We start from the raw sequence: 18,561 nt of genomic DNA, 5'->3' as shown, positions 1-18,561 counted from the left end.
ACTTCAAGGGTTTGTAACATCACATCATTGGACGCCTTCACGAAAGGAAATTCAAAATTCCCGGTTATTTGCAAGAGGCCATTGAGGTTACCTGGTTACCCTTCGGTGGCGTTGCATAAAAATCTTTCTTAATCTCGCATACCTCCACAGAAGCCTCGAAGGCTCAGTTGGCTTAGTGTTGTATTTTCTTTTTTAACACTCTGTTCACCGTTCACCGGCTCGCTTTCTTGCTGTTTGCGCGTATCGATCACGCCGGCTAATATTGGCCGCAAGGCACGGCATTGGTAAGCAACTTGGGTCAGTGAGGTTCAAGATGGTGGACTACAGCAAGTGGAAAACAATCGAGGTAAGTGATTAATATCGTTTTTGTTGTTAAACTGAGCCGCGCGAACCAACAACGCTCACGAAAGGACAGAGAGGCTAGCGTAATTTTATTAATGCATGCAGATCGTCTTCAAGTTTCATAGGTTGGTCTAGACACGTGTGCCAGCAGAAACCCAAACTGATCCTGCGTAGATCCTTCTAGAATATATGTTCGAAAGGTCCGATCGTTGACTATTTGCCTGCGCAAGCGTTCGGCCTGAAATAGAAATTGTCCCACGTGTCGAGAATCAGCCACTTTTGGATGTCAAGGCTAGATAAATTGATGATTCGAGCTAGACTGGGTTGGCGCGGACTGAAAATGCCGCACAAAAGTACCCTTTTCGATTCTTGGAACGTACGCTGTTATCGTTGAAATGATATTAAATTACTAAAGAAATGCAACCTGCTTTTGAGTTAGCAGCCTGTTCTGTTATAATACCTAGACCTAGAGTATACTAGGCACTATAGTTCTGTTATTTGACTGACTTTGATGGATGTAACGGTTTTCTCGCTTGCATTGATGTATGTTTACAGTGGCGACCGTTCGTCAAGCTTTGGTAGTTTAAGGTCTTTCATGTTTCCGGGTCTGAAGTTGCGACCCTGTTAGGAGTTCTGTTGAGTCTAGTTCGTAGACTACAGTTTTCAGTTTTTAGTTACCTGTCCGTCGTTCGTGATATTCGTGAACTCACCGTCTTCTGGCTGTCAATCGCCTCCGCTGAGAAATCCTTTGCTACCCACCTCGCGTCACAGTGAATGAACATTGACTTAGATAATCACCTAAATTAGGTTCGGTTGTTGCTCAGCGTTAAAAAAACAAAAAAAGACACTTAGGTAGCGCAAAATTATACGTCCCCACTCGCGCATTGCTTACTAGTACACTGGAAGGAGAGGATGTAACTGGAAGTTTCGCGAACACAGAACCAGTACTTATTCCAGTTGTTTTCGCTCTTGTTTTTGATGTCTGCTGGTGTTCTTTGAATGGCTAGACCATTCTGCTTTTACGATCGTCTCCTCGAACTGGTTTACAGAGCAACCCATGCGAACGCCCTAAATCGCTATGGCGAAGTAGATTCAAAAGCTATGCTGTTCGCCAAACCACATACTATGCTGAGATTTAATCCTGCTTCATTTCAAACGAACCGCGTGTTTATATTGCGAAAGAGTTCAGACACCCAGCAAAGTTAGTTTCTAGCATTCATATTGACACGAAATGTGACCCACGTCATCGCTGTGTAAAAAAGTATTGCATAACTGAATAAACTGTGGACGACTTCAAATGGTAGAGACGAGCAGCGATTAATATTGAAAAGTTTTTTGATAAGCCATTTATGGAAGGTTGGAAGTTAATTGGACCAGTGTTGGCAGTTTTTTTTTTTTTTTTTTTTTTTTTTGTTTTTGTTCTGAGACTGATGTCAAGTTCATTGAAATCCATTTTTGGTAAAAATAGTTTCTCAGGCTCTTTTCTGGTATGTTACCGTCTTTCAGTCAGGAAAAGAAGTATTTGGAAATTCCAAAATTTTCTCACTGTTCAATTTAGACTCGCAGTGTCTATGCTGAGCATGACTAGTTGTCGCCGTCCTTAAGTCAGTGACAATGTAGCATAGCCTTGGAGTCTGGGCTCTGAAATTGGGTGCCATCACAAGCATTTTACTTGCTTTATTGGCCAGCGATGTCAACAACACCTGCATTTCGTTTTGTGGTCTTTTGTAGCCTTCGAAAGGTCAATTCTTGGTTCAAATGGTCTTTTTGTTGTTAGGTTGCCGTAGGGGCTCTATGCACCTGAACTTCAGTTTGTGCTCTTGTCCCTTTAACACTCACTTGCAGATGTATGGCTAGGCAGAGGTGCTGTACAGTGGGAACATAGTGCTGGAAAAAAATGAAAAAGATCTGGCTTCCTCCGTTTCCTTATTGTCCTTGCTTAGCATATGAGAAGGTACCGACATTCCGCCTTATGCCTATAATTTTGTCTGAGCTTCTTTGAAAAGGTCGGAACTTATCGGGACATGAAACGCAAAGCTTTATAATTGATAGTAGTTTTAATCTTTATTTATTATCACGTATTGATCTAAAAGATTTATTTTAGTCATTGGGTAGATACTTGTACAAAATGTTTGAGATCACTGTGGCACTCGCATTGGGGGACTGCGTAACAATTCCTAATAGAAGAAAGAAGAGACACGGAAGAAGAAGAAAAAGAAAGGATTTCCGGTTTGTGACGTCACACTATGACGTAACTCCCCATGGAAGTTGGGTACCATGTGACTCACTTTAGATATTGACATTACCCCGTCGGTTATTATGATGTCTGATTGACTTAATTAACCCTAATTAATTAATTACTCTGCATGCATCAAAATTTTTTTCCCCAGCAAGATTTTTTTTATCCTCTATCTAGCGCAACAATTTTTTTTCTTATCATTCGTTTAGTTTGAATTTAATCCTGCCACTGGTGACACAGCATACCTGATGCCTGATCGGCTTAATTGGCTCTAATTAATTAACTAATTACTGTGCATGCACCAAATTTTTTCCCAAGCGATTTTTTTTTTCATCCTCTACCTAGTGCAATAATTCGTTTTTTTATCACTCGTTTCTTTCTAATGTAGTCCTGCCCACAGACTTCTGGTGACACGACTTTGAAAACATACCCGCTTAATGCTTAGCATTGAAATAGAATTTCACCCTGCCACACTGGCTGAGGGGTTAGGGCGCTCGACTACTGAAGTCAAGGACCTGTTTTTAAAACCGGCTGTGGCAGCCGCTTTTCGATGGAGGTGCCGGTGTATTGTGGAATTGAAATTAAAGGTGATTGAAATTTCTAGAACCCTCCACTACAGCATTTCTCATAGCCTTAGTTGCTTTGAGATGTGAAACCCCATAAACCAAAGCAAACGAATAATAGAATTGTGTCATTCTTAGGTAGTCTTTGTCAAGGCACTTTGCTCGACTATTTTTTGCTGTAGGATGTGTCAACATGCTAGTAACGAAACTGACATCTCCATGTCGAAAAATGGATGAACTGAATTTATAATTCTTGCATGTAATACTGTGTGTTCAATCCGTAACTGGACAAAGCTGATTACAGCAGGAATGCTCTTCAATAAATGGGAAACTCATCTGTTGATTGTGCAGCCGGCAGTGATGTGATCATCTCTTGAGCTTGTGTTAAACTTTTTACCCCTTTATAAGTTAAAATAACGTGACCACTGGCAGTAGTGGTGCATCGTGTGGTCATGCTAAGTTAGAGAGATAAAATGCGATATGTAAATGTGAGGATGTATAGAATGAATGTAACTACCTTTATCATATAGATGGACCTCATTATGTAGCATCTCAAAGCTCCACGTATGAAGGAAACTGTAGGATGCGTTTAAGAGACGTAAGGAGGGCCTAGACAACTGCACATTGATTTCAGTTTAGGCAGATGTGACAAACTGCCGCCACATAAACTGAGTTGTACACTTATTTTGATGATGCTAGCTCAGTTTTTGTACATACATGGGGTATTAATGGAGCTAATAGAAGGAACACAGTGGAACATTTGGTTTTTAATAATTGTACATTTCAGTGATTTTAAATGCATGACCAGGTAATGCCTCTAACATGACTCGACAAAGTGACAAATGGGTTGCAGTGATGCCCGTTTTTGAAAAATTCAATCATCAATGGGTTTGCATGTCACATTTTTGCGCCGTATGTGTAATTGTGGTCATGGGATGTGTTGCTAGTCTGAGCAGCAGGCTGTGTTACCACTGGTAAAATGCTGTAGTCAATTGCAAGAGAATGAAGTTAGCATGTGAAGACCTAATTTCTCTTTCAGTAGCTGCTCATATTTTCAAAGACAGTGCTTGTTTGAGCTTACATACCTCATATGGTCGACTCAATAATTCAGTTTGAGTCATTGGTCTTATCAACCCCAATTGCATACAAAGCACTTCCATTTCAGAAGTTGCATCAAAATTTTTTATGCGTATTTTTTTTTTTTTTTTGATGTGCCAGACAGTAGTGTCCATGAATTTCAATGTGGAATGCATTCACGTACACCAGCTAAATAATTTCTTCTGCAGTTTTGGTTTCAGCCGCCAAATGACAGCCATGAGTGACATCATAGATACGCTTTGGCCACATTTGTGATGAATTTTTGTTATTTTAACTTTTAGGCAAGCTTTAGCAACAATTGGTGCTAATTAAAGTGAAGTAAAGCAGTGACCAGTCTACAGTTTTTGTGCTCCTCACATGACCTCAACATACATGTAACATCACAGCCATTTTTGGGCTGTTGAAACTGAAAATGAATAAGGGGAAAAAAATTCAAATTTTATATTATATACTGCTCTTTCTTGCAATACACACAGCTGTTCAATTTGAACAGTGCACAATTGAAACAAACCTTTGGTGTCCGCTTTAAGTTTCAATTATTGAGATTCGACTGTTCACGTGTGATTTTGTTGTTTACCGGTGTTGCCTAATACCTCTCTCACACGGTCACTTTCGATCCTCATTGAACTCGATCTGCATTGAAGTTTTCAAGAAGGATTGAAGCATCCCATGCTACACGGGCGTTTTCAATGAGCATTGAGAAAGTTTCCTCGTGTGCACTACGATGGTGTCGACGACCGCTTTCGAGTGTGCTTGAAATCTCAAGATCAATTCAGGAAACAGCTTGAAGTCAAGCAGGCTCGAGCTCGATTCCAGTTGAAAGTGGCCGTGTGACAACCTCGATCTGCATTGAACTCAATGCAGATCGAGATCAATGAGGATCGAAACTGTCCGTGTGACAGGGGTATAATGCTGAATGGCTGATGCACACAGGTGTCGGACGATGAGGATGACACGCATCCCAACATTGACACCCCTAGCCTGTTTCGCTGGCGGCACCAGGCCCGTGTCGAACGGATGAATGAGATGAAGAAGGAGCGTGAAGATTTCAACAAGAAAAAGGCCAGGTGAGCCTCGTTTTTTCCTCCTTTGCCTCATAGCATGGTGAAATCTCATCCCAGCAAAGGTCAGGTAACTCATTTTATTTGTCCTCTCAAACAAAGGAAAAAAAGCTTAAAAAGAGTAACCCACTGGTAGCCTTATGCTGTAGGAGAAGTATCGATGCCACTGCTCAACTCTTAACTCTCTCTTTAATGGAAACTAACTTTCCCTCGCCTCATGCTCAGTTATCTGGGACGAAATGTTTGGGAAAACCAGCCTTTGACTTTGGTTTGTGTATCCCAGCACTACATTCAAGTGGAATACTCTTCTCGGCGGTTATGAGGTATCAAAATATGCTCATTGGTAGCTGTCGTGCCTACTGTGGCCAAGCCTACTGTAGTGTTTTCGTTTTTTTCCCTTTAAACTGCTATGCTTCCTTCAAGTTAGCTTGTTTATTTAAAACTGTCAAATTGTGATGAAATAGATGAGTTAGAAGTATGTACCAAGTGTTTTAATGAAGTCGGCCTCTGTTATTTTAAAAACCTCTTTTAGTGGCTGAGTGGTTAGGGCAGTCAACTACTGGTGGGGGAGATGCAGAATTGATCCCATCCATGGTGATCATGTTTTGATGGAGGCAAAGCACGATGTGTGGGGCATTGTCTCTACAAGTTAAAGAGCCCCAGGTGGTCGAAATTATTTGCAGCTCTCCACTGCTGCGTACCTCATAGCCCGAGTCCAATTTTTATAGATGGCAGAATGCCGGTAAATCATGTTAACTAGCGAGCTGGTTAACTTGGTTCTAATGCTTTTTAATTGTGATATAATTAGTGCTTGGTTACAATATCATGTTTGGAGCTGCTCATTAGTAATAGACATTTCAGTTTTGTTTTGGAAATGTAATCGTCTACAGCACTGTAGCGCAGTTACTGTTGGTCACCTACGAACAAGTCTGAAATTGCAGTTAAGCCCCTAACTAAAAAGTGCTCACTTATAATTTGGTTCAGCTACATAGTATGATTCACCTATCTTCTAGTGTCAACCAACATTGGTATAACCATGCCACAAAAGCCATCTGTGCCGCTCAAGTCACAAAGCAAGCTTGAAGTGGCCACATATTCCCACACCGTCTTCTTTGTATGAAAAACTTCTATTGTGGCCCTGCCGTGGGGGTGCATGGTTAGGGCACTCGACTGCTGTGCCCAAGGATGTGGGATCGAATCCCAACCGCTATGGCCGGTTTTTGATGGCGGCGAAAAGGAAGGCACACGTGCGCTGTGTCAGTGCTAGAGCACTGCACAGCGCACGTGCCGGCCCGAGCCCATTGCTTGAAGCCACAGTCCAGTCTGGGTCCACGGCTGCAAGCCCGGGCCCGGCCTGGGCCCGCACTACCAGTCCCGCACTACAAAGACTTGGCCCGGCCTAGGGCCGGCAGTCAGTCTGCGCAGACTCCTTAAGAATGAACAGTTAACGTGAAAAAAAAAAGCTTAACTCTTTTTTATTCCATCATAAATGACCTAGTTTTGATTGACATCCAACGGTATATAACAGAGTCCACATTCCGAATAATGTGGAACAAGAATTCGAAGCACATGGAAGAAAAAAGATTTTCAAAAGACTGCATGAAGTATTCCTTTTTTACTGAAAAAGCGAGAGACTACCAAGGCTCTTATTTGGGCTTGTTGGTTGCTAGAGTTGGATTTAATGGCTATCATGCAAGGAACTGCCCAACTACCTTCTCTGTACATCTTCCGCTTTTGCTAGCCGGGCTTTCGGGCCGGCCCGAGCCCATGCAGTACTCTAGTCAGTGCACATTAAAGAAACGCAAATGTTTGAAATCTCTGGAACTCTCCACTACGGTGTCTCTCATAGCTTGGTTCGCTTTGAGACGGTAAACCCCACAGACCAAATCATACCTTTAATTGCGTAAAACCTAAATAAATGTCTAGTCAGATGGCACTGAAGTAGTTAAGAAAAAGCCGCAAAGGAGCGATTTGAAGCTCTGCTTTGATGACTCCTCTTCTCGTGGCGATGTGTTCTCTGCAGGAATGACAAGTTGCTGCTGGAAGCCCGAAAACGGTGCGAGGGCAAGACGGGCAAGGACCTGGAACAGGCAAAGCGAGATGTTGCCAAGCTCGAGAGGAAAGACAAAGAGTTGCGCAAGGAACAGGAGGCGCTGGACAAAAAGGAGAAGGTGAGGTGTACCAAAGATGACTATAGGTGTTGGTATGAAGACCTGTGCTCCGGTGTGTGCAGAGTCTGTTCTGAAAGTAGTGGAACTGGTTTTTTCCTGGGCGAATCGGAGGACGAGAGGCAGTCTATGCTGAAGAGTTGGTGAAGGGGGGTGTTGGAAACGCTGGGAAAAATTGGCAGTTGGCTCTCGGCTGTTGAAGAGAGCAGGTCCCTTGTACTGTGAACCCCTGTTGAAGTGCCTCGTGACGGAGAATCATGGAGCGTTTGCTGAATCAGCAATATGTGATCAAGCTTTGTTTAAAGTTTGGGAAAACGGGCAAAGAGACTCATGACATGCTTAAGCAGGTCTACAGTGATGCTGAGTGGGTAGATCAGGTGTTTTTGAGCGGCACAAGCTGTTTCGAGAAGGTCAGGAAAGAGTGGAAGACGACGACTGCTCGGGATGCCCTTAGACCAACAATATCAACAAAGATGAGTCGTGAGTACAAAATTTTATGAACGATGATCGTAGGATGAGTATCAGAATGATTGTTGATAATTTGAGCATTCCTCAAACCTAAGTTTTCGAGATCGCGACAGAAAACTTAGCCGTTAGGAAAGTGTGCGCGAAGTTGGTGCTGCGCTTGTTTTCAGAGAAGCAAAAGGCCAACCGGAAAGCGATCTGCCAGAATCTTCTTCATGTGAATCAGGACTCCGATTTTTTGGACAACGTATAGTGACCTGTGACGAGACGTGGGTGCTTGTATACGACTCGGAGAGCAAGTGACAGAGCTCAGAATGGCACACCCCTTCCCCACACCCCCAAGAAAGCGCGAATGAGCGAATCCAAGCAAAAGTCCATGCTCATTTGCTTTTTTGATCGACATGGAGTCATCCACAAAGATTTCGTACCACCGGGGCAAACAGTTAATACAGCCTTTTACATGGAAGTCCTTAAAGACTGCGAAGTCTGCCAGCCATCGCCAACAATTGGCGGCTGCACCATGACAACGCGCCGAGCCACACTGCATTCCGCGTAGTGGAGTATCTTGCCCAGCACAAGGTGGCAAGGCTGCCTTATCCCCCCTGCAGCCCTGACTTGGCCCCATCCGGCTTTTTTCTATTCCCAAAAATAAAATCGACACTCAAGGGGAAGTATCACACATCAGTGGAGGCGGTTCAACAGGCCGTGACAAGGGAGCTAGACAGCAATGTGAAAGGGTGTTACTTTGAAAAATTCTAATTGTTTGTAATATATTATCATGAATAAAATTAAAAAAAAAAAATCGAGTCCTACTACTTTTACCCTCTATGTGGACATTTAGACATGAAAAGAAAGAGAATGACCTCCTCACTGCAACTGCATCTGGCCTGGTGTTTTAAGTTTTTGGTGCAAGGTGGAGATGGTGCTCGCACTTGAGCGGTGGTGCTTACGTATTATGTGCTGTCAAACTGCCGTCTTTTTTTAAATTCCAGTGCACGCAGATTTTGACATTGCACTTCCCACATCACTTTTAACCTCTTCTGTTTGCGGTTCCAGCCAGATTCCTTCAGCCGGCAGCGTTTCTGAGTGCCCGTCACATTTCTCTACTGGGTGCTTCGCAGGTTCAGACTTGGCTGTAGTGGTAGCACTCCAAGAGAGTAACGGGGAAAAGAAAAAGTACAGGATCACAGTGAAGAAACGAAAAAAGAAACAACAATGCTATATGCTTTCATTGCATTCTAGAGAAGCACGTCAAAACGAATGGGGCTTAAGCAACTCCATCTATATTTTGTTTTCATTTTTTATAATTACATCGTTGCGCCTCTGTGGACAAGCACTTGCCACCAAAAGATGTACTATTTAGTGTTTGCAAGAAATTTGAGATTGAATATGTGAATAGTACTGTGATTGTAACATTGGAGATTTCTATATGAAAAAAGTGCCTGATGCCATTGAAGTTTGCTTGTAAAAACGGTTTATGCCAGCAACATTCGTGCCTAATTTGTTCACTTTTTCTTGCCTCTTATTTACACAGTTTTGCCTTGCCTTTAAAAGCCTATTACATTGTTATTAATCATCATCATGATCAGGCCAGTTGCCGTGTTTGAGAGTTTGGCCCCATCATAAAAATTTCGCAAGTGAGTGCAGAAAAAATATTTTACTCGACAGGTTACGCACTTTGCTATCTGTAGATTTTTATATATTTGTGGGTATCTGCACATACGAGATTATGCAGACAATAACTGCAGTAGGAAATGTCGCAGACATTCCTTTTATTTGTGCGTGCATTATACTTGTTAAGTTATTGAAGCTATGTTGGTTTACTGAAACATTTGTTTATTTCCTCATTTAGCTGGCACCATGGAATGTTGACACAATCAGCAAAGAAGGTTTCACCAAAACGGTGAGTTGTCTGGCATTTTGCTCATTGCAGAAACGTGTACCATTAGGTGTTTCAACAATCGGAGTTCGTTTTTAGGTGTTGAATTTGCAGTCAGATTCCTCTCACTTTCATTTGTCCGTAAAGTGCATAGTTTTTACATTTCACAACCCCCGCTTGCGTCACTTTGGTGGTCATCGCTGTTATAAGCACTGGCAGTGATGGATTTCTTGAAGCGACTAGTAGACTTTGAAGTTGAAGCACGCATTGTTGTGCCAGCTTTCTTGGGAGTTTTGTGAGCATAGGGTCGCATGAAGCAGGAGACTGTTGCTAACTGCTTTAGGGCTTGCAATATAATGGAAATTGCTGTGGAGGATGCCGCCCCCTATAGTCCATTATGGGAGGTGCTACAAAAACTTAAGCTTGACGGCAGTGATCTTCAGAGAGTTCTCGGTAACATCCGTTTCAAAGACTGCGCCGTCTGTGGTAGCACCTTTGAAACATGCTGTGCTGTGCAAGCGAAATCCTGCAGCTAGTTCGACAGGGCTGCCGCTACTTGGGCGTTTTGTCTGGGAATGATTTTAGCTGTCAAACATCGCACGAACAGAGTGCTTGGATAAGTCACACAGCTTACTGAACTAGCTTTCAGCAGCATGATTTAGAAAGTTGAAAAGCTGAGCACTTTTTTATTGTTGTTGTTCATGTGAGATTACAGTACTTATTCAGTCACTTGACTGGTAAACATGCTGTTTTTGTGCTTTCTGCTTCAGTGAAAGCATATTCAATTGAACCATTTCCAAAGCCCCAACAACTTTGTATTGACGGGAGCTCACAGTACTGGCTGCTGTTTCATATAGTATCCGGGGAAATGGTAATCCTCGCTTCCCTTGATTAGTTTTGCATTCTGTTTCTGACAGATCCCTTTTCTCACTTCTTGTTGATCAAACACAGGGGAATTGAAGAGCTCCTTAAACAGTACTCGCAATAATATTATAATGCAAGAAATCCAGAGAGGTGGTCTTTTTCAGGTATTGATTCAAATTTAAAAGCTCTGCATGGAATTTAGAAATAATTTTTAATAAGTGCTCCTGGCCACCACTCACAACCGATCAATGCGACACCTTTCCGTGTGCCCTTTTCTTGTTGACGTCATCAGGGCTTGCTGGATGCGCCAACTCATTGGACGCTCCCAAGTGATGGGATGGAACACCTTCGAGACTTTTTCTCTATTTTTTCTTGCTCTTTGGCGTGCGCTGAGTTGAACAGAAAGGAGATGTGTCTTTTTCTGTGTCCAATATGTTCACTGTTACTGAAGCTAGCTTAAATATTTTTGCTCTGCGAAAAGGAGTGATGTAAAAATTATTGCTTTGTGTGCGTTTTCTAGTTGGCCTTTTGCGTACATGAGCTATATTGAATGAGGCCGGTGTCATTTTGCGCACTGTGCACTTGACGCTTCAACTGATATCGGAACAAAGTTTGCGAGAAGAAGGAAGAGAATCGGTCCTGATCTCTCTTTCCAGGTCTTGAACAAGCCAGAACCGAGGGAGGAGGTTGTCCTGACTGAGGAAGAGAAGGAACAGACGCAGGTCAGTGTTAGATGTTCTAAAGCATGTGCAGAAGGCTGTGTCAAACAAGATAGGAATATGTGAAGTTTTTAATATGTTGAATGCGTCCTGTAGCAGTGAAGTCGAATTGCTGCGAAAGGCTCGCAGAAATTTTGCAATGTCCACTTACAGCTGGGCATAGCATTGTCTTCATTTGCTTTGTTTTTGTTTGTTTTTTTAAATCTCAGTATGGTTGTGTTTAATGTTTACTTGCATCGGTGACTGTTTTTCTACCTTTTCTTTGTTGTATGGTCATGTGCACATATTTTCATAATATGACTACCATACACAGTGCTTTTATGCCCCGGCATTTGGCTCTCATTTTCAATCAAAAACAAAAATAAATTGTAATCACAGAGGTCACGCTCAACACCTGTAGTGAACGTAGTAATAGTGGCAGTGTCTCTTAAGCTCCACTCCACTTTCTTTTTTTGAAGTTATGAAAGGTTTTGGGGAATGACAGGCACTTTGCTGTTTTTTATAGGTGTGATTGCATTTTTCGTTACACGTACTGGCTTGGTTTATCAGGGTGATGTTGACTGTTCGGTCCAGCATTAGAGTGAAGCCAGCACATTGCTGACCGACACCCTCATTTTCATCTTTGTGTCTGCTGCTCTTTTCCCCCAGAGGAAGTATGTGTCCGAGAATGAGCCCCTGCTGAAGCAGTATGGGATGCTGCAGAAGTACGACGACAGCCGGCGCTTCCTCCTTGAATACCCACACCTTGCGTGCGAGTACACGGCCAACTACCTGGTACTGTGGTGCATCAGGCTCGAGATGGATGAGGTAAGCAAGGGCCTATGTCATCCTCTGTTTCTGCTCTTCCTCTGTCATCTCTCCATCCACATATCCATTCTGCCTGCTCTAGTGGCTGTTCAGCATGTCCGTCAGTACTTGCTCCCTGTAAAAGTGGGAAATGAGGTTGGCTGCAGGTCAAGCACTTAGGTGTTTCACACTGTGACCTTTGACATTTTCCCGTGCAGAAACACGACCTGATGGCGCACATTGCTCACCAGTGCATCTGCATCCAGTACATCCTGGAGTTGGGCAAGCAGCTCGAAGTGGACCCCCGTTCCTGCATTTCCTCCTTCTTTACACGGTAAGTGCACGTTTGGTGTGCACCCGTAGATGAAAAATGTAAATTATTTTAACAGGGTTTGCTACTACAGCGACCCACAGCCAGGGCAACGGGCCCAGGGAAATCTTCCCTGGGAAGTAGTGGAAGGGGGTGGGACTAAGGAAAAGGGAATGTGTTGATGAATGGGGAGAGAATGGGGACAGGGAGGTTATTGGCCAAATGATTTTTCCGATTGAGTCGAGCTCCCTTTCAGGCCTCCTTAGAGGATGGGCACTTGGCTTTCAAGTGCATTCCAACAACCGCAAGGCCTTTGCCGGGTCTCAGACTTCTGAGTCAGGTCCCCTAATGTGAGGCTGCTTTTTGGGTTCCCTGTCCCCCAAGCCAGGTTTCCCCATCCCGACCCTACTCAAGATAGACGAGAGGTAGATTCCGCCATCGTGAGGGGTTTTTATTCCTTCTACAAGGTACTAAACAAGTGGTCGTAAGTACTGACTCTGACACATACTGGTAGATGCTCTTCCCTAATCAATATGGTTGGTGAAGGAAACATAATAACGCTTTCCTGACTTGTAATCACAGGTGTCAGACTGTGGTTCGAAGTGCAACGCTGGCCATTTCCCTAGGTTTTCGCCTGCTTTCGTGTACAAGTTGACCCTGTACTGCAGTTTTGAAAGGTGGTTTCAAGAGAGCACACTGATTCCCCCCCTTTACTTTCCCTCAGAATCCAGATGGCCGACCAGCAGTACAAAGATGCCTTCGAGGATGAGCTGAAGGGTTTCAAGGAGCGTGTCCAGCTCAGGGCACGGGAGAAGCTGGAGGAAGCAGTGAAGGAGATTGAAGAGGTTAGAGATCATTGCCACTTTGATGCTGCATGTGCGCAGTGCACCCTTGACTGAAAACAAATTAAAATTTAAAGAAACATGTTTTTTGCACGTTGATAAGTTTGCACATTGAGGCAAACTTTGTAGCATGGTTTGTGAGTTGTTTGCGTCTGGCTTCACTGACTGAGCAGGGAGAAGAAAAAAAAAAGTCTGACCTTGTTTCTTGGTTGTGATTTTCGAAAACCATGCAGAAAGAGCGGCAGGAAAGGCTAGGACCTGGCGGTCTGGATCCGGTCGAGGTGTTTGAGACATTGCCCGAGGTGAGCCCCACCGCCTTAAAAACAAAGGAAGCTGAGGCCAGCTTGAGAAACTGAGAAAAATGTTTTCATCACATATTTTCTTTGTGTGTGTGTGTGGGGGGGGGGGGGGGGGGGATTAGATGGTGTCTAAAAGTAACGTGGATCACCGCGTGGTATTTGCACCATTGACAATTAATTCGTAATTTTATTTCTTGTCTAATGCAGCTCCTGCGAGTAAATGGCGGGGCTATACTGTAGCCGTTTCCTTATTTCCTGTCATTTCAGCTCCTTGGGCGGGGTGTTTTAATACTAGGAGCAAATGATGATGTTGATGCAGTGATTAATGTCATTGCTCTGAGCGTCTTGCATCTTGGGTAGCTTACTGCTACCAGGTAGGAGGTTTGAAATTGTGAACACTACAGCATGGCTATGGAGAAAAATGACAGAGGTAACATTAAGAAACTGGAAGGCAGTAGCATGGTTTATAGAGGGAACACTCGATTTGATGTCCTAGCTTGAATGGGAAAATGAACTCGCTTTAAGTACGTAGCTGCACCAGACTGACGATGATTCAGAGTTGGACAATTTGCATTATAGCACGATAGCATTAAAGACCTCGATCACCAGAAAATCCGGCGTTGGCGTTGCTAGCGAGAACCAGCCTGGCACTGGCAAGCATCAGCTGGCAGCTGACATGGCTGAGCTCTGACTGAACCTAGACTTTTGGCAGGGGCTGCGAACTCGGGTCTCTCCTTTCATATGGGAGGACGATATGAGAATCAGCCTGCCAGTGCATTTAAATTCATGCTTCCCCTAGGGCACTTAGGCACATTCATAAGGTTTGGTTAAAGTGGGGTTTACTTTGTTACTGCGTCATACCTTTAAACACTAAGCTTAAGTGTCCCCCATAATTTCTAGGTTAATTCAAATAGATATAATTTCAGCTTGCTGCTAATGCTTCCCATACATTTTAGAGGCGCTGAGTTTACAGTGCGATTTTGTTTACTTCAGACCTACTTACTCCAATGACCCTGATGTGCAAAAAAGTGACTGCAGAAGTCAGGTCTGGGCCATATGGAAATGCACTTGTCTCGCCTTTCCGTAGCAAACGATTGTGCTACGACTCCTTGTCAAGGGTTGATTACACGGCACACTGTTACCCATGCAGCTCCAACATGTGCACAACATGAGGCGTGACGACTATCAGAGGCTGCCCATTATGGCATACTTCAGTTTTCCGCAATTCGCTAAAAGTCCAGAGTGACTGCAGGACACTTGCCAACCCTCCTGATTTTTCACTGAGCTTTCCGATTGTACGACCACTGCTCTATATCTTCCAACAGCTGCACTGTAATCGCCAGCATCACCATCAAGGGCTTCACTGCCACCATTGGGTAATCGGCTGTTCAACCGATCAAAGTCAAATCAAGCGAAAGCCAAAGTACTAGCTAGGGCTGGCTGGTTGCATTTCATGTTTGCTGTTGCAGTTGCTGCTGCTTACATTTATGGTCAGGTGTAATTTAGGTTAAAATTCTCGTGTATTTGAAGTCATGGTGCTATCAAAGCCCAAGAAAAGAGGCTTGCAGAAGTTTTTGCGATCTTGTGTGTCCGAATTTCTGTGCTTCGCGACATCAAAAGGCAAACATCTGTCTTGCACAGCGTGGGGATCTGCCATCAGCATGTTCCAAATGCAATTTGAACCTGAAACTACAAATAAATTCCACTCAGTGTACAACGCAACCTTCAGAGAGAAAATGTTCGAATCGTACTATTGTGACCAAATCCACGTTTGATGCAAAAAAGTTTGATTGTGCAGTCGCTGCAAAAGTGCTTTGAGTCGCGGGACCTGGAGATGCTGAAGGAGGTGATTGCCACCATGCCCGAGGAGGAGGCCAGGTACCACATGAAGCGGTGCGTAGACTCCGGCCTCTGGGTGCCTGATGCAAAGGCCGCTGCCGAAGGAGGGGAAGCCTCTTCAGAGACATCGGGAGCCGAGTAGAGTGGCGGAGGAGAACGATGCCAGTGATGTGCATTGAATCGGGTGAGCATCCTTGGTAGAACAGGCAGGGTGCATTGATAGTGCGTATGCCGGTTGTCTGATCTAAACACAACCGAGGTTTTTAAATAATTACAATGTGCCCCAGCCTGATGAAGGCAACCGAGGGCTATTGGCTATTTTTATTCTTGAATTAGTGGACTAATTAGCCAGCTTTTCAGTTATTGGCTTCAGGAACAAAGTCTCAGTGCAGTCTTGAAAAAAGAACGGCTGACTAAAATGTTGGCGCGAAGGTGATATTTACGTAAAGTTGCTTTTTTCCCATCTTAAGTGATAAGTCGCGATAAAAAAAGAGAGATTCGACCCACTTGAACATCCAGAAACATGTCTCATCGAGCAGAACTCGCTTCTCTCTAGAGCACTCTCCCAGGTTTTACTTTGCACGTATGAAATATGAGCCAGCAGCTGGTCATGTGGTAGCTTTCTTTTGAGGGCTAATAAATCAACCTGCATAAATTGCACCTTGGTGGAAACACTGCTGCCAGCTGTTTTTCAAGGTGACCTGCAAGTTTTCAATTTGTGCTTTGTTTCTTAAGGCAAAATTAAAAAGTTAGGTAATTACTATTTATTCGTTAACATTGACAAACAGAAAAAGTGCTTTAGAGAAGGATAAACAGAAAAAGTGCTCTAGAGAAGGCCAGGCAACTGTCTGGGCATTATCATAGGGGGGTTCATTGCAAACATAAACATAAAAAAAAAATGCAAAAAGTGGAAGCAAAAGCATACAATCAGTTCTAAAGTAAAAAACAAAGATCCAAGTGTAAAAAGACACACACAATAGAAATACATATACAAAAATATTGCATAGCAGAAGACTCCATAGTATATCAGAAAAAAAAATGAATTAGTACTTTCCATGGTAATACATTTCACTTTGGAGCCAAACACTTAAGATTTAATAAAGCTTAGAATTTTGCAGGCTGGAACATAATTGCTCTTATTTATTAATTTATGGTCTAGGTGCATTTCAAGACTACCCTAGTGCAAATTGATGCTGTATCTGCTACCCTAGTGCAAATTATTGTTACAGCAATTATAATTTTATGACAGCATTGGTGATGTATATATACCGTTTTTCATTTTGCAGGCATGGCCACAGAGAGTGAATAACTGCAAGGAAAAAAAAAAAAAATTGCACGTACAGAAAACTGTCGCATTGATACATCTGGTGAAATACTTCAATACAAGGACACAGATTTCTTTGTTCACTTCTGCGCGCCTTTGCAATGTACATAGGAAGTATTAACGTTTTTCCCTTGTTTTCCTATTTTGCTGCTAACACGCTGTGTTGTATTTTAGCCTTGAAGATTTGGTTTTTGTAGAAGGAAAGAATTGAGCAAGTCAAGAAAAAAAAAAAAGAGGTGTATGCGAGTAGCCAGAAAAGTATGTGATGCTTGTGGAACTGTGTGCCTACTGCGGAACTACCCACAAATTAAAGTGCAAATTTTCACCCGTCATCGACATATTTTAGTGATAAGCTGTCAAAATGTGTAAACTTTTGTTAAAAGTTTTTTCCGAAATAAACTGTGGCACAGCAACGTTATGTTTTTGTTAAAAGTTTTTTCCAAAATAAACTGTGGCACAGCAACGTTATGTTGAGATGTTGGATGCCGCCACTTGGCAACTATTGCTACATATACCAACTCGGCTTACCATACTTGGCCTGGACGTCAGCACAAGAGATCTCGCAGGAAACTTTTTTGACAAAACTTTTGCGACCTTAGGGGATGCAGGGCTATATGTTCAGCTTTTGAACTGTTACACCTTTTTTGGTAAAATTTTCAGGGATGGCGTATCTTTCTTTTATTAGAATGTATTTGAAGTTTCATCACCTTAGCACAAACAAAAAAAGTAGCTGTTATAACGAGTCTTAGGATTTCAGAAATCATAAAAATGTACTAACCATTTTTGCTTACATAGGTAGTTCATTGTCCTGGATAAGGCCAAATATTGCAGGTTCTTTACAGCATTTTTGTAAAAATGTGAGCACTTCGAAAACGAACTTTTTTTCACCCGTCATGTTACGTCGCATATTTGATGCCCTAGAATAATTAGGAATCCAAGAAGTACCTTGTCTTGTTCTCAATAAAACTTTAGTCCAGAAACCATGCTGAAAGCAGCCTTTGGCAGAAGAGTTTGGAAGTGGTAATTTTCCAAATGGCTGTGCTCTTGCAAAAAATGCGAACTGAGAAATATGAGCTCAAAGGTTTTGGAACATGATATTCAGATTTAGGGCCTAAATTAATAAATCAAAGTGGCCTGGTGCATACGTTGGGTCGTCCTTTTCGACACAACACTGCTGTGTGGCAATTGCTTCGAGTTGCTCCATTTTTTACAGCTGTCGAGCGCCCTTTTCTGCGCTTGCAAAATGCCTTCCTTGGTTGCTTGCTTGGCGTGGTTTTCTATCTGCAGCTTGTCGAGCACTTTGGCTAACTAAGCTCCCATTAAAAGAGAGTTCAAAGGTTATGTGCCGCCTTTTACTCAATCCCAGCTTCTATTTTGGTTTACCAGCCAATCTGCTCTTGCCACGCACCAAATTTTGTCTTTTCTTTCCCTTTTTTTTTTAGCTGTTCACTGTTCTCTCGGTCGCAGGTCCTTTATGGCTAGACAGCGCAAGAAAGAAGCGTTTTAATTTTGGGATATACTCAGTGTTTAGTTTCTTGCCTGCTATGTGGCTGAATATTGAATCAGCGTTCATCAGCACATTCTGTGGCGATTGTCCCCATTTCACAAATAAAAAAAAAATAGAATTTTAATATTTCTACTATGCAGACGACAAACTTGGTAAGAAGATTAATGCATGCACAATCTAAAACAAAAATTTAAAGCACTTTTTTTTATGTATATTTCAATTTTAGCCCTGCATCCCCCCCTTAAAGGGACACTAA

At 42.9% G+C, this 18,561-nt stretch overlaps 1 protein-coding gene across 1 annotated transcript; it reads left to right on the top strand.

The window, feature by feature from the left end:
* Positions 1-221: 221 nt before the first annotated feature.
* Cdc37 (cell division cycle protein 37) lies at positions 222-17,214 on the top strand. Its single transcript, XM_084584055.1, has 11 exons — positions 222-346; positions 5,176-5,309; positions 7,327-7,474; positions 9,789-9,839; positions 11,336-11,401; positions 12,047-12,205; positions 12,403-12,518; positions 13,219-13,339; positions 13,570-13,638; positions 15,434-15,658; positions 16,761-17,214. The coding sequence occupies exons 1-10, from the start codon at positions 314-316 to the stop codon at positions 15,614-15,616; spliced, it is 1,080 nt and encodes a 359-aa protein (XP_084440181.1). The 5' UTR covers positions 222-313; the 3' UTR covers positions 15,617-15,658; positions 16,761-17,214.
* Positions 17,215-18,561: the final 1,347 nt, after the last annotated feature.

This window comes from Amblyomma maculatum, chromosome 11 (genome assembly GCF_055883805.1).
Source record: "Amblyomma maculatum isolate TAMU_Amacu chromosome 11, ASM5588380v1, whole genome shotgun sequence".
Lineage (NCBI taxonomy): Eukaryota > Metazoa > Arthropoda > Arachnida > Ixodida > Ixodidae > Amblyomma > Amblyomma maculatum.
Note: the sequence above shows the minus strand (reverse complement) of the source record. Positions and strands in the feature narration are given on the sequence as shown.